The sequence below is a fragment of the Salvelinus namaycush genome, chromosome 5, assembly GCF_016432855.1.
Source record: "Salvelinus namaycush isolate Seneca chromosome 5, SaNama_1.0, whole genome shotgun sequence".
NCBI classification, from domain to species: domain Eukaryota; kingdom Metazoa; phylum Chordata; class Actinopteri; order Salmoniformes; family Salmonidae; genus Salvelinus; species Salvelinus namaycush.
This window is the reverse complement of record NC_052311.1, coordinates 39,341,524-39,355,452: the sequence shown is the minus strand read 5'-3', so window position 1 is coordinate 39,355,452 and position 13,929 is coordinate 39,341,524. Positions and strand designations below refer to the sequence as shown.

At 45.4% G+C, this 13,929-nt stretch overlaps 1 protein-coding gene across 1 annotated transcript; it reads left to right on the top strand.

Moving 5' to 3' along the window:
- Positions 1–10,520: 10,520 nt before the first annotated feature.
- Positions 10,521–13,041, top strand: LOC120047532 (calcium homeostasis modulator protein 6-like). The gene is made up of 2 exons (XM_038993058.1): positions 10,521–11,063; positions 12,072–13,041. Exons 1-2 carry the CDS (start codon positions 10,521–10,523, stop codon positions 12,507–12,509), a joined length of 981 nt encoding a protein of 326 aa, XP_038848986.1. The 3' UTR covers positions 12,510–13,041.
- Positions 13,042–13,929: the final 888 nt, after the last annotated feature.

Here is a 13,929-nt window from a genome sequence, read left to right as displayed (position 1 = left end):
ATAAACCCCGGTCTCACCAAAGTGTCCTGACCGCATAAACCTAGTCTCCGACTTGACCCCCAAAAAATATTGCCCGGTATAAATATGCCCTTCTCGCATTTAATAACCATCCAAACCATGTATCCAGTAATATTCTCCTGATGTTGCACACCAAACGAGCTACCCACCTCATATGACTGTTCTCTGGCCCTGTCCTCTCAGCGGTTCCGTTTTGTTGACAATCTGTTTTCTACCATTTGATATCCGTTTCTGTTGCATTTGTGGTGAGCAGTTGAAACGAGTGCTGAATACCAAGTTAGTCTGCGGTTTTACAGTCAGTTGTATTGGACACTTGAGATGGTTACATTGTGTTAGCTAAATTGTCACATTCAAACCCCGCCTCTTGATATGGTCACGCATTGTGGCATGTGGTATACAGCGCCATCAAGTGATGGAATTGTTGTATGAGTACGTCAAGTAGGTTATGGGGCCTCGCGGTTATATTTTATTACAGTGGGGCAAAAAAGTATTTAGTCAGCCACCAATTGTGCAAGTTCTCCCACTTAAAAAGATGAGAGAGGCCTGTAATTTTCATCATAGGTACACTTCAACTATGACAGACAAAATGAGAAAAAAAATCCAGAAAATCACATTGTAGGATTTTTAATGAATTTCTTTGCAAATTATGATGGAAAATAAGTATAATAATATTTTTCCCTGCAGTGGGTCCTTAACTGCCTATGGACAGACCCCAGCCAATTTAAGTCAGTCTTTTTTATAATTTAGCTAGCTAGTTCGTGAGCATTAACCCCTTATTCTTCATCTTGTGTGGAATTGTTTTACTGACTCTCTGTCTCTGCATTATCCACAGAGTAACTGTCAACTTGTGAGTCTGAAAATGGACACAGTATAAGGGCACAAGGCGAAACCCAAAGGCAGACACAGGAGGAAGATGGTAGAGCGCCGATATTTATTATAACAAAGGGAGTAGGCAAAGGCAGGTCGGGGACAGGCGAGAGTTCATAAACCAGGTCCAAACAGTCCAAACATTACCAGACGATAGGCAGTCTCGAGGTCAGGCCATGCAGGGGTCAAAAACCAGATCCGAGTCCAACAACCGTACAAGGGGAAAGGCAGGCTGGTAGTCAGAACAGGCAGAGTGGTCAGGCAGGCGGGTTCGGAGTCAGGACAGGCAAGGGTCGAAACCAGGAAGACTAGAAACAAACAGAACCTGGTCAAAATAGGAGTAAGGAAAAATGCTGGTTGACTTGGAAAACAAGACGAACTGGCACAGAGAGACAGGAAACACAAGGATATATACACCTGGAGGGGGTGGAGACAGTCACAAGGACAGGTGAACCAGATCAGGATGTGACACACAGGAGGTTAAGGAATTGAAAAATGTTATGTTTGGAGGGATGAGGCAAAAGGAAGTCTGACTGCACAACCGATTGGCAAGCATACTGCAAATTGAGAAATCATGTGACTAAACTGAATAAAAAGAAGAAGAAACTACACTACTGTATGAAACAAAGATAAATGACATAAAGAATGATAGTAAAAAAGCTTTGGAGCATCTTCAATGAAATGTTGGGGGAAAAAGACAAACTCAGCTCCATCATTCATTGGATCATATGGCTCATTCATCACAAAACTGACTGATATTAACTACTTTAATGGGAAGATAAGCAAACTTAGGCATGACATGCCAACAACAAACTCTGACACTAAACATCCAAGTATATCTGACCAAATTATGAAAGACAAGAATTGTAATTTTGAATTCTGTGAAGTGGGTGTGGAAGAGGTGAAAAAATGATTGTTGTCTATTAGCAATGACAAGCCACCTGGGTCTGACAACTTGGATGGAAAATTACTGAGGATAATAGTGGACGATATTGCCACATCTTCAATTTAAGCCTACTAGAAATTGTGTGCCCTCAGGCCTGGAGGGAAGCAAAAGTAATTCCGCTACCTAAGAATAGTAAAGCACCCTTTACTGGCTCAAATAGCCGACCAATCACTGTGTTACCAACCCTTAGTAAACTTTTGGAAAAAATTGTGTTTGACCAGATACAGTGCTATTTTACAGTAAAGTAATTGACAACTGACTTTCAGCACGCTTATAGGGAAGGACATTCAACAAGCACAGCACTTACACAAATGACTGATGATTGGCTGAGAGAAATTGATAGTAACCACAGAGGGTGTTCTTTAATAGAAGCCTCTCCAACATAATCCAGGTAGAATTACGAATTCCCCAGGGCAGCTGTCTAGGCCCTTTACTTTGTTCAGTCTTTTACTAACGACATGCCACTGGGTTTGAGTAAAGCCAGTGTGTCTATGTATGCGGATGACTTGACACTATACACGTCAGCTACTACAGTGACTGAAATGACTGCAACACTTAACAAAGAGCTGCAGTTGGTTTAAGAATGGGTGGCAAGGAATAAGTTAGTATTTCAAAAACTAAAAGCTGTCTAGGCCCCTTACTTACTCAAATCATTCACTGAACCCTAAACCTCAACTAAATTTTGTAATAAATTATGTGGAAATTGAGGAAGTTGAGGTGACTAAACTGCGTGGAGTAACACTGGACTGTAAACTGTCATGGTGAAAACATACTGACACAACAGTAGCTAAAATGGGGAGAAGTGTGTCCATAATAATGCGCTGCTCTTCCTTCTTAACAGCACTATCAGCAAGGAAGGTCCTACAGGCTCTAGTTTTGTCGCACCTGGACTACTGTTCAGTCGTGTGGTCAGGAGCCACAAATAGGGATTTAGGAAAATTGCAATTGGCTCAGAACAGGGCAGCACGGCTGGATGTACACTCTCTGATGTACACAGAGAGCAAACATTAATAATATGCATGTCAATCTCTTCTGGCTCAGTGGAGGAGAGATTGACTTCATCACACTTGTATTTGTGAAAGGTATTGACATGTTGAAAGCACCGAGCTCTCTGTTTAAATGACTAGCACAGAGCTCAGACACCCATGCATACCCCACAAGATATGCCACCAGAGGTCTCTTCACAGTCCAGAACAGACTATGGGAGGCGCACAGTACTACATAGAGCCATGACTACATGGAACTCTATTCCACATCCGGTTACTGATACAAGCAGTAGAATCAGATAAAAAAACATGTAAAAATACACCTTATGGAACAGCAGGGACTGTGAAGCAACACAAACATAGGCACAGACATGCATACACACACAGGATAACATACGCACTATACATACACGTACACATGGATTTTGTGTTATAGATATATGGCAGTGGAGTAGGGGCCTGAGGCCACACAGGCCCTCAGAAATCTGAAATCTGTGATGAATGTGTTGTAATTGTAACGGTCGTCATATTTTTCCTCCTCCTCGGATGAGGAGAGGCGAGAAGGATTGGACCAAAATGCAGCGTAGGTGGAATACATGATGATTTTAATAATAATAATGAAGACGAAAATATACTTAAACAAACTACAAAACAATAAACGAAGTCAACAGACCTGAACAAACGAACTTACATAATAACACGAAGAACGCACGAACAGGAACAGACTACATACACGAACGAAAACGAAACAGTCCCGTGTGGTGCGACATACACAGACACGGAAGACAATCACCCACAAACAAACAGTGTGAACAACCTACCTTAATATGGTTCTCAATCAGAGGAAACGTAAAACACCTGTCCCTGATTGAGAACCATATCAGGCTAATAGACAATGAACCTAAACATAGAAACACATAACATAGAATGCCCACCCCAACTCACGCCCTGACCATACTAAACAAATACAAAAACAAGGAAAACAGGTCAGGAACGTGACAGAACCCCCCCCTCAAGGTGCGAACTCCGGGCGCACCACCTAAAGTCTAGGGGAGGGTCTGGGTGAGCATCTGTCCACGGTGGCGGCTCTGGCTCAGGACGTGGTCCCCACCCCACCATAGTCAATCCCCGCTTTCGTAACCTCCTCCTAATGACCACCCTCCAAATTAACCCCACCGGATTAAGGGGCAGCACCGGACTGAGGGGCAGCACCGGACTGAGGGGCAGCACCGGACTGAGGGGCAGCACCGGACTGAGGGGCAGCACCGGACTGAGGGGCAGCTCCGGGTGGTCATGGCTGGCTGACGGCTCTGGCTGGTCATGGCTGGCTGACGGCTCTGGCTGGTCATGGCTGGCTGACGGCTCTGGCTGGTCATGGCTGGCTGACGGCTCTGGCTGGTCATGGCTGGCTGACGGCTCTGGCTGGTCATGGCTGGCTGACGGCTCTGGCTGGTCATGGCTGGCGGACGGCTCTGGCTGGTCATGGCTGGCTGACGGCTCTGGCTGGTCATGGCTGGCTGACGGCTCTGGCTGGTCATGGCTGGCTGACGGCTCTGGCTGGTCATGGCTGGCGGACGGCTCTGGCTGGTCATGGCTGGCGGACGGCTCTGGCTGGTCATGGCTGGCGGACGGCTCTGGCTGGTCATGGCTGGCTGACGGCTCTGGCTGGTCATGGCTGGCTGACGGCTCTGGCTGGTCATGGCTGGCGGACGGCTCTGGCTGGTCATGGCTGGCGGACGGCTCTGGCTGGTCATGGCTGGCGGACGGCTCTGGCTGGTCATGGCTGGCGGACGGCTCTGGCTGGTCATGGCTGGCGGAAGGCTCTGGCTAGTCATGGCTGGCTGACGGCTCTGGCTGGTCATGGCTGGCGGAAGGCTCTGGCTGCTCCTGTCTGGCGGAAGGCTCTGGCTGCTCCTGTCTGGCGGAAGGCTCTGGCGGCTCCTGTCTTGCGGAAGGCTCTGGCGGCTCCTGTCTGGCGGAAGGCTCTGGCGGCTCCTGTCTGGCGGAAGGCTCTGGCGGCTCCTGTCTGGCGGAAGGCTCTGGCGGCTCCTGTCTGGCGGACGGCTCTGGCGGCTCCTGTCTGGCAGGCGGCTCTGAAGGCTCATGGCAGACGGGCGGCTTTGCAGGCTCAGTACAGACGGGCGGCTTTGAAGGCTCAGTACAGACGGGCGGCTTTGAAGGCTCAGTACAGACGGGCGGCTTTGAAGGCTCAGTACAGACGGGCAGTTCATGCGGCGCTTGGCAGACGGACAGTTCAGACGGCGTTGGGCAGACGGGCAGTTCAGGCGCCGTTGGGCAGACAGCAGACTCTGGCCGGCTGAGGCGCACTGTAGGCCTGGTGCGTGGTGCCGGAACTGGAGGTACCGTGCTAAGGACACGCACCTTCAGGCTAGTGCGGGGAGCAGCAACAGGACGCACAGGACTCTGGAGGCGCACAGGAGGCTTGGTGCGTGGTACCGGAACTGGAGGTACTGGGCTGGAGACACGCACCACAGGGCTAGTGCGTGGAGGAGGAACAGGGCTCTGGAGACGCACAGGAGGCTTGGTGCGTGGTGCCGGAACTGGTGGTACCGGACTGAAGACACGCACCATAGGCCTAGTGCGTGGAGGAGGAACAGGGCTCTGGAGACACACTGGAAGCCTGGTGCGTGGTGTAGGCACTGGTGGTACTGGGCTGGGGCGGGGAGGTGGCGCCGGAAATACCGGACCGTGCAGGCGTACTGGCTCCCTTGAGCACTGAGCCTGCCCAACCTTACCTGGTTGTATGCTCCCCGTAGCCCGACCAGTGCGGGGAGGTGGAATAACCCGCACTGGGCTATGTAGGCGAACCGGGGACACCATGCGTAAGGCTGGTGCCATGTATGCCGGCCCGAGGAGACGCACTGGTGGCCAGATGCGTTGGGCCGGCTTCATGACATCCGGCTCAATACTCAATCTAGCCCTGCCAGTGCGGGGAGGTGGAATAACCCGCACTGGGCTAAGCACACGTACAGGAGACACCGTGCGCTTTACCGCATAACACGGTGTCTGCCCGTACTCTCGCTCTCCACGGTAAGCTCGGGGTGTTGGCGCAGGTCTCCTACCTGACTTCGCCACACTCCCTTCTACCCCCCCCCCCCAAGAAATTTTTGGGCTTGACTCACAGGCTTCCGTGCTAGTCGCGTACCCTCATAACGCCGGTTCCTCTCTACGGTTGCCTCTGCTCTCCTAATCGCCTCCAGCTGTTCCCATGGGAGGCGATCCTTTCCAGCCAAGATCTCCTCCCATGTGTAGCAACCCTTGCCGTCCAAAACATCCTCCCATGTCCATTCCTCCTTCGTGCGCTGTTGCTTTCTCCCACGCCGCTTGGTCCTTGGTTGGTGGGTGTTTCTGTAACGGACGTCATATTTTTCCTCCTCCTCGGATGAGGAGAGGCGAGAAGGATTGGACCAAAATGCAGCGTAGGTGGAATACATGATGATTTTAATAATAATAATGAAGACGAAAATATACTTGAACAAACTACAAAACAATAAACGAAGTCAACAGACCTGAACAAACGAACTTACATAATAACACGAAGAACGCACGAACAGGAACAGACTACATACACGAACGAAAACGAAACAGTCCCGTGTGGTGCGACATACACAGACACGGAAGACAATCACCCACAAACAAACAGTGTGAACAACCTACCTTAATATGGTTCTCAATCAGAGGAAACGTAAAACACCTGTCCCTGATTGAGAACCATATCAGGCTAATAGACAATGAACCTAAACATAGAAACACATAACATAGAATGCCCACCCCAACTCACGCCCTGACCATACTAAACAAATACAAAAACAAGGAAAACAGGTCAGGAACGTGACAGTAATGCCAAAACCCAGGAAGTGTAACTGTTGCTTTGTTAGCAGCTAATGGGGATCCATAATAAAAACAAAATACAGATACCAAATCGGATTTGTGTGTGTTCAGACAGCAGTAATTTGCTGACATGACTATGCTAGTTGTCATAGTAATGACGGGTGTGAGCAGTGGCGTAGACCGATTGGTGGTGGTGCTTGTGCTTCCTATCGCTCAGAAGTTATGTAGCAAGCTAAGGTGACAACAATACCTGCCATGGACGTTTCCCAGCTGCTTTAAATGTTAAAAATCATAGTGTAAGAACACTTTTAAAGCCTCAAAGGATTAGATGATGCAACTTTCAAAACAAGTCCGTTTTGGCTAGCCACAGCAGTCAACCAGCTAGCTAGGTAGCTGTTTAGCTTTCTACCACATTCACTAATTTGTTTGTAAACTATTAACAAGCTTGTTAGCTACCATGTGTTCTTGTCAAAATGGTCAACAGAGTAGCTAGCAAGCAACAAGATTTGCCAAATAACAGTCTAAAAACCACTTGAGAGCAAATAAATTAGATTTGAATATTTAGACAAGTCGCACGGCCATGACTCAGTCTGACTTGAATATCTGATTCCATGTTCTTAATGGCTGTTCACACTGCAGGAAAAAGAACAGATTTAAATCAGATATTGACTAAGAGTAGTACATGGCCATTAAGGCCAGATTGTTCTTCAAGATGTCTAAATGTTCATAGATGATCAGCAGGGTAAAATAATAATCACAATGGTTATAGAGGGCGCAACAGGTCAACAACTCAGGAGTGAATGTCAGTTGGCTTTTCATAGCCGAGAGAGAGAGAGAGAGAGAGAGAGAGCAGAGGCAACATGCAAATAGATTTGTCCTATTTAAATATATATATACACATATTATCAGGAATCAAGGTAAGACCCAGATGCAGACTGTCGAAGTAACAATGTTTATTGTAGCAACAGGAGCAGGCAAAGACAGGTCAAGGCAGGCAGGGGTTGAAGATCCAGGAAAGGTACAGGATGGCAGGCGGGCTCAAGGTCAGGGACAGGCGGAGTTTAGTAATACAGAGGTGGAGCAACGGTACAGGACGGCAGGCAGACTCAGGGTCAGGGACAGGCAGAGAGGTCAGGCGGGCGGGTACAGGGTCAGGACAAACAACGGTCAAAACTCAGGAGGATGAGGAAAGTGAGGCTGGGATAATGATAGGAGCTGACAGGGAAAACCGCTGGTTAGCTTGAACGAACAAGACGAACTGGCAAGAAACAGACAGAGAAAAACAGGTATAAATACACGGGATAGTTGGGAAGAAGGGCGACACCTGGAGGGGGGTGGAGACGAGCACAAGGACAGATGAAACAGATCAGGGCGTCAGACATACATACAGTACCAGTCAAAGGTTTGGACACACCTACTCATTCAAGTAGGTGTGTTATTTTTACTATTTTCTACATTGTAGAATAATAGTGAAGACATCAACATTATGAAATAGCACATATGGAATCATGTAGTAACCAAAAAAGTGTTAAACAAATCAAAATATATTTGAGATTTTTCAAAGTACGCACCCTTTGTCTTGATGACAGCTTTACACACTCTTGGCATTCTCTCAACCAGCTTTATGAGGTAGTCACCTGGAATGGATTTCAATTAACAGATGTGCCTTGTTGAAAGTTAATTTGTGGAATTTATTTCCTTCTTAATACGTTTGAGCCAATCAGTTGTGTTGTGACAAGGTAGGGGTGGTATGCAGAAGGTAGCCCTATTTGGTAAAAGACCAAGTCCATATTATGGCAAAAACAGCTCAAATAAGCAAAAAGAACGACAGTTCATCATTACTGTAAGACATGAAGTTCAGTCAATCCGGAAAATTTCAAGAACTTGAAAGTTTCTTCAATTGCAGTCGCAAAAACCGTCAAGCGCAATGATGAAAATGGCTCTCACGAGGACGGCCACAGGAAAGGAAGACCCAGAGTTACCTCTGCTGCAGAGAATAAGTTCGCTAGAGTTACCAGCCTCAGAAATTGCAGCCCAAATAAATGCTTTACAGAGTTCAAGATACAGACACATCTGAACATCAACTGTTCAGAGGAGACAGGGGGAATAAGGCCTTTGTGGTCGAATTGCTGCAAAGAAACCACTACTAAAGGACACCAATAATAAGAAGAGACTTGCTTGGGCCAAAAGCATGAAGAATGGCCATTAGACTGGTGGAAATCTGTCCTTTGGTCTTCTGAGCCCAAATTTGAGATTTTTGGTTCCAACCGCCATGTCTTTGTGAGACGCAGAGTAGGTGAACTAATGATCACTGCATGTGTGGTTCCCACCGTGAAGCATGGAGGAAGAGGTGTGATGGTGTAGGGGTGCTTTGCTGGTGACACTGTCAGTGATTTATTTAGAATTCAAGGCACACTTAACCAGCATGGCTACCACAGCACTCTGCAGCGATACGCCATCCGATTTGGTTTGCGCTTAGTGGCATTATCATTTGTTTTTCAACAGGACAATGACCCAAAACACACCTCCAGGCTGTGTAAGGGCTATTTGACCAAGAAGGAGAGTGATGGAGTGCTGCATCAGATGACCTGGCCTCCACAATCACCCGACCTCAAAAAGATGAATGGAGCAAAGTACAGTACAGAGAGATCCTTGATGAAAACCTGCTCCAGAGCACTCAGGACCTCAGATTAGAGTGGATGTTCACATTCCAACAGGACAACGTCCCTAAGCACACAGCTAAGACAACGCAGGATTGGCTTTAAGACAAGTTTCTGAATGTCCTTGAGTGACCAAGCCAGAGCACGGACTCGAACCGGATCGAGACCGAAAATAGTTGTGCAGCAACGCTCCCCATACAAACTTACAAAGCTTGAGAGGATCTGCAGAGAAGAATGAGAGAAACTCCCCAAATGCACGTGTGCCAAGCTTGTAGCATCATACTCAAGAATGCTCTAGGATGTAATCGCTGCCAATTTGTGCTTCAACAAAGTACTGAGTAAAGGGTTTGAATACTTATGTAAATATTATATTTATGTATTATTTTAAAAAAAATTACATTTCTAGAAACCTGTTTTTACTTTGTCATTATAGGGTATTGTGTGTAGATTGGTGAAGGGGAGAAAAAAAACAATTTAATCAATCTTATAATAAGGCTGTAACTTAACCAAATGTGGAAAAAGTCAAGGAGTCTGAATATTCTCCGAAGGCATTGTAAATATTGTTTTATTTCTCTGTAATACTACTAGCCACCTAGCAATTGTATGAAGTTGGCTTTCGCTAACCCAGATAGGTTCCCAATCTACCAACCTCCTAACTAGCTACCAAGATTACTAAATGTACTGAATAAGACTCACATTCCTTTCCATCTTTTACCCAGATTTGAACAGAGATGCAGAGAAGCATATTTAGTTTCTTTTACAAAATGACCACCAGTCAGAAGGATACAGACAGCTCAAGAGCTGTGCCTAAGATATGCAGAAAAATAAACATGTATTTTTCAATTAAGCATAAAGATTATGCCTCAGATTGCAAGAAAAAAAGCTGTTTCAGGTGTTTGAAAAATGCTAAATTCTCCAATTTATAGATGTGGGGCAAGCACCCATCCAGACCACCCCCCTTCAGATTTTTGGGGTGCATGACAACCTGGTCTGGGAATTAATAGAATACCCTCATTGTATCATCCATAAATAAACTGTAGCCTAGTGAAGTGACTTCATGTTTACAACATCCTGAGTTGGAGGCGCGCCGGAGAGGACAGGGGAACTGAAAGTATAGCTGTCGCGTCAATTTATATGCTCCCATGACTTGCTATCAGTAGAAGTGCCTGTGAGTCCTGTGCGTCTGGAAAGATGGATAAATTCAAAACGGTTCTTAAAATTGTTCAGAAACAGCAGACTAGTCTCGGGTTTGGTTTAGTTGCGTTGTTAACTGCAGGCGGGGAACAGATATTTTCGTCAGTGGTGTTCAAATGTCCTTGCAGCGGCTGGAACTTTTCCTACGGCATGGTGTTTCTCTTAGTGCCTGCTCTGGCACTGTTGGTGTTAGGTTACATCATGAGCAATAAAACATGGAAATTGTTTACAGGTTTGTGTTTACGCAAATCCAAATTTTGTCATTTTAAATATGTTTGCTCCTGTGGGGTGGTCTTCTTTCAGATCACCACGACAGCAGTAGTTGCACCTGTCAGTTGGATTGCAGTCGCTTTGCTCAATGGCAATTACTTTGAATGCGCCATGACTGGCGTCAATGCAACGGTTTTCACAAACCACCTTTGCGATGGAAAGAGTCCGCAGTGCCAGAGTGAACTTTATAAATTCCCCTGCGGGAGAGCCACCCACGTGCCCCAATCCGAAAGCAATGATGTGCTGGCAACCATCCGCGCTGAGTCGCAGGTGAGATAATATTCACACTAATAGAACCAAGTTATGGTTTGAATTATATATTTTTATCATATCTTCTTTGCCCCATTTTACTCGCTTCAATATGTTTTAGTGGGCTATCCTTGTTTTTGTCGACGGTCTGTTGGAGTGTAGGTGATTAGACTGACATATTTCTGCTAACGGTAATTGACACCGCTGGATGTGTTCTGACAGCTAAGGGAATTGTAATATATTTAAAACTGAGCCTCTGACATTATGAAGTACACATTTTGCTTTGAAGGCATTTGTTGCATCGCATTTCATTTGAAAATGCCAACATTAAAATGCCCCAAAGCAGAAGTGCCTCAAAGCATAGGCTACTTCCATTGTTATAAAATAGCAGTTATTCTTCAGTCTGACTCAGTTCCTGTATGACCTGTTGTCATTAATGTCGCTCCCAAAAATATGATGTGTTTTTGGGGAGATGGTAAAACGTTTTCAGTGTAAATTTAAAAGTATAAAACCAGATATAAAGTATGTAGAAAAGATAAGGCAGCCCCCATTGATTTTGATAGAATGTTGGAGTCACTCAAATAGCACAAGAACACGGCACAAGCTCCATTACAAAATGTGTAGAATTGCAGGAAATAAGCTTTAAAACAGCAAAATTGTTTCTCTGTGGCCAAGAGGAGGGCCTCTAAAATGTATGGTAGGAGATCGCACCATTGGCCACACCTACTCCCCCCTATGCTAACTTTGCCACCGCTGCTGATAAAAATCCTAAGGGAAACACTGCTTCCAATGTGAAGAGGTGATGGAGGAATTGCTGACCAACACACATCTCTGAAAATAATCTGCCGTTCCATATACAGTATGCTTCCCTAATACATTCTCATGCTACCAGCTATTTTTATAGATATGGTTTGAGTTTGAGCAGTACAGTATACTGTATTATAACTGTGACATTAACACAGGCATTCCAGGTAAGGGGTTAAGCAGAATAGTTGAATATTGTGTTGAATGTATTGGTTTTGATTTCAGATCCTGGGTTGGCTACTGATTGCCTCCATCATGGTCTTCAACCTCCTACTTACCTGTGTTGCCCGGTGTAACTCCCCAGTCAGCTACCTGCAGCTGAAGTTCTGGAGGGTCTATGCCCAGCGGGAGAGCGACCTGCTGGAAAACTACACGGCAGATCACGCCGAAAAGCTTGCAGAGAGGAACCTGAAGAGCTTCTTCCAGCAGACGCGTCCAGAGCCTGTCACGACCCCATCTAACCAGGCCTGGGAGAAGATCTCGTCCCTCTACAGGTTCAGCACCAGAGACCACTACTACAGCATCCTGCACAAGTACGTGGAGAAGTGCCATGACCCTGCAGAGGCCAGGGACCACAGGATGTCATCTGTCAGGTCAGACGGTCCAGACACTGCTAATCCAGCCGTGCTCGCCTTTGTGGATGAGGGCAAGATGATGCTGTGAATGGGCATTCATATGATCATAGGAACAGCATCACTATCATGACCCTATCTGTAACCATCCTTATTTTTATCATCAAAGTCATGACTCATTATAGAGGATTGTTGTCAGCATTCTAATCTTCGTCATCATCATCATCATTATTGCTGTGCATCAGGGGATTTTTCAGTAGAAAGACCAATTACATCTGATTAACCACTCTCAGGTCTTCACTTGAATAACAATACTTCCCAATTTTATATTGTTACTTGAAAGTTCACTCACTGTATCACGAGTGCTGCTTGCAGCTTTTTATTTGAAATTCTATGCTCAGAAAGGATTTTTTATTTTTTATTTATAGTTTATCATACTTTCTTTCTCTTTCTCTTCTACTTTTCTTTTCTCTTTAGTATTTCTATGCTCCTCAGACTTGACCTACATACAGGTGGTCTGTGGTATTAAACAGGAAATGCATGGTCTGGTTCTATGAAATGGGGCGGCAGGTAGCCTAGTGGTTAGAGTGTTGGGCCAGTAACTGAAAGGTTGCTAAATCGAATCTCCGAGCTGACAAGGTAAAAATCTGTAGTTCTGTCCCTGAACAAGGCAGTTAACCCACTGTTCCTAGGCCGTCATTGTAAATACAAATTTGTTCTTAACTGACTTGCCTAGTTAAATAAAAAAAGAAGGAGCATATTTACTTCCTGTTAGCTAGTGCACTGCAAAATACTTTCAAGTAAAAGCCTGTTACCAGTGTACATGTAGCATCTTTATGACAGTAACCCACAAGAATATTTAGTTGGACCTTACAAGGTCTCCAAAGTATATTTGCGTTATTGTTATTTATATTATTGCCCTGTAGACCGACCATTGCCACACGTGAACTGCGATGAACATCAGCTCTGAATTGAATAATAACTTAGCGAAATTGTTTGATTCGTATCTCTGTGTAAAGCTTAAGTAGTACTAGTCAGAGATTGTCAGTATTTCTGTTACATGTATTTGACATACAGATTTCAGTTACTTTTAATATATATATTTTTAATTTTAACAAGGTACTTCAGAGAATGGTATTTTGTATTTTCAAAATACTACAAATACTTTTCTCCAAAAAATGTATAGTGGTTCACAGTTTTGTGGCCCAATATCAGGCCAAATTTGCTGCATCGGTATCAGAAGTCTTATGGTACTATCGTGTGAGGCCATGGAAGTTGTTGTTGGATGAGTGGAGGAGCATGAAAGTATGCACTTTAAGTATGAGGATAATGCAGCAATTTGGTCCAAAAGGGGAAAGTAAACTTGACTTTGAAAGGGAACACGCTATGTTATTGCCACAATGTCACTGCACTCACTGTCATTCGGGAAGTGAGTCCTGTGCCTCGACTTTCTTTCAAACACCTTTTCACCTCCACCTGCACCTCTGGTTACGTCACGCTCACAGTATCTC

Excerpts from the sequence above, each read along its gene's own strand:
- LOC120047532 (XM_038993058.1), top strand. The coding sequence starts at position 10,521 with ATGGATAAATTCAAAACGGTTCTTAAAATTGTTCAGAAACAGCAGACT. Across the intron at positions 11,064-12,071 it reads CCATCCGCGCTGAGTCGCAG|ATCCTGGGTTGGCTACTGAT; the intron begins GTGAGATAATAT and ends TTTTGATTTCAG.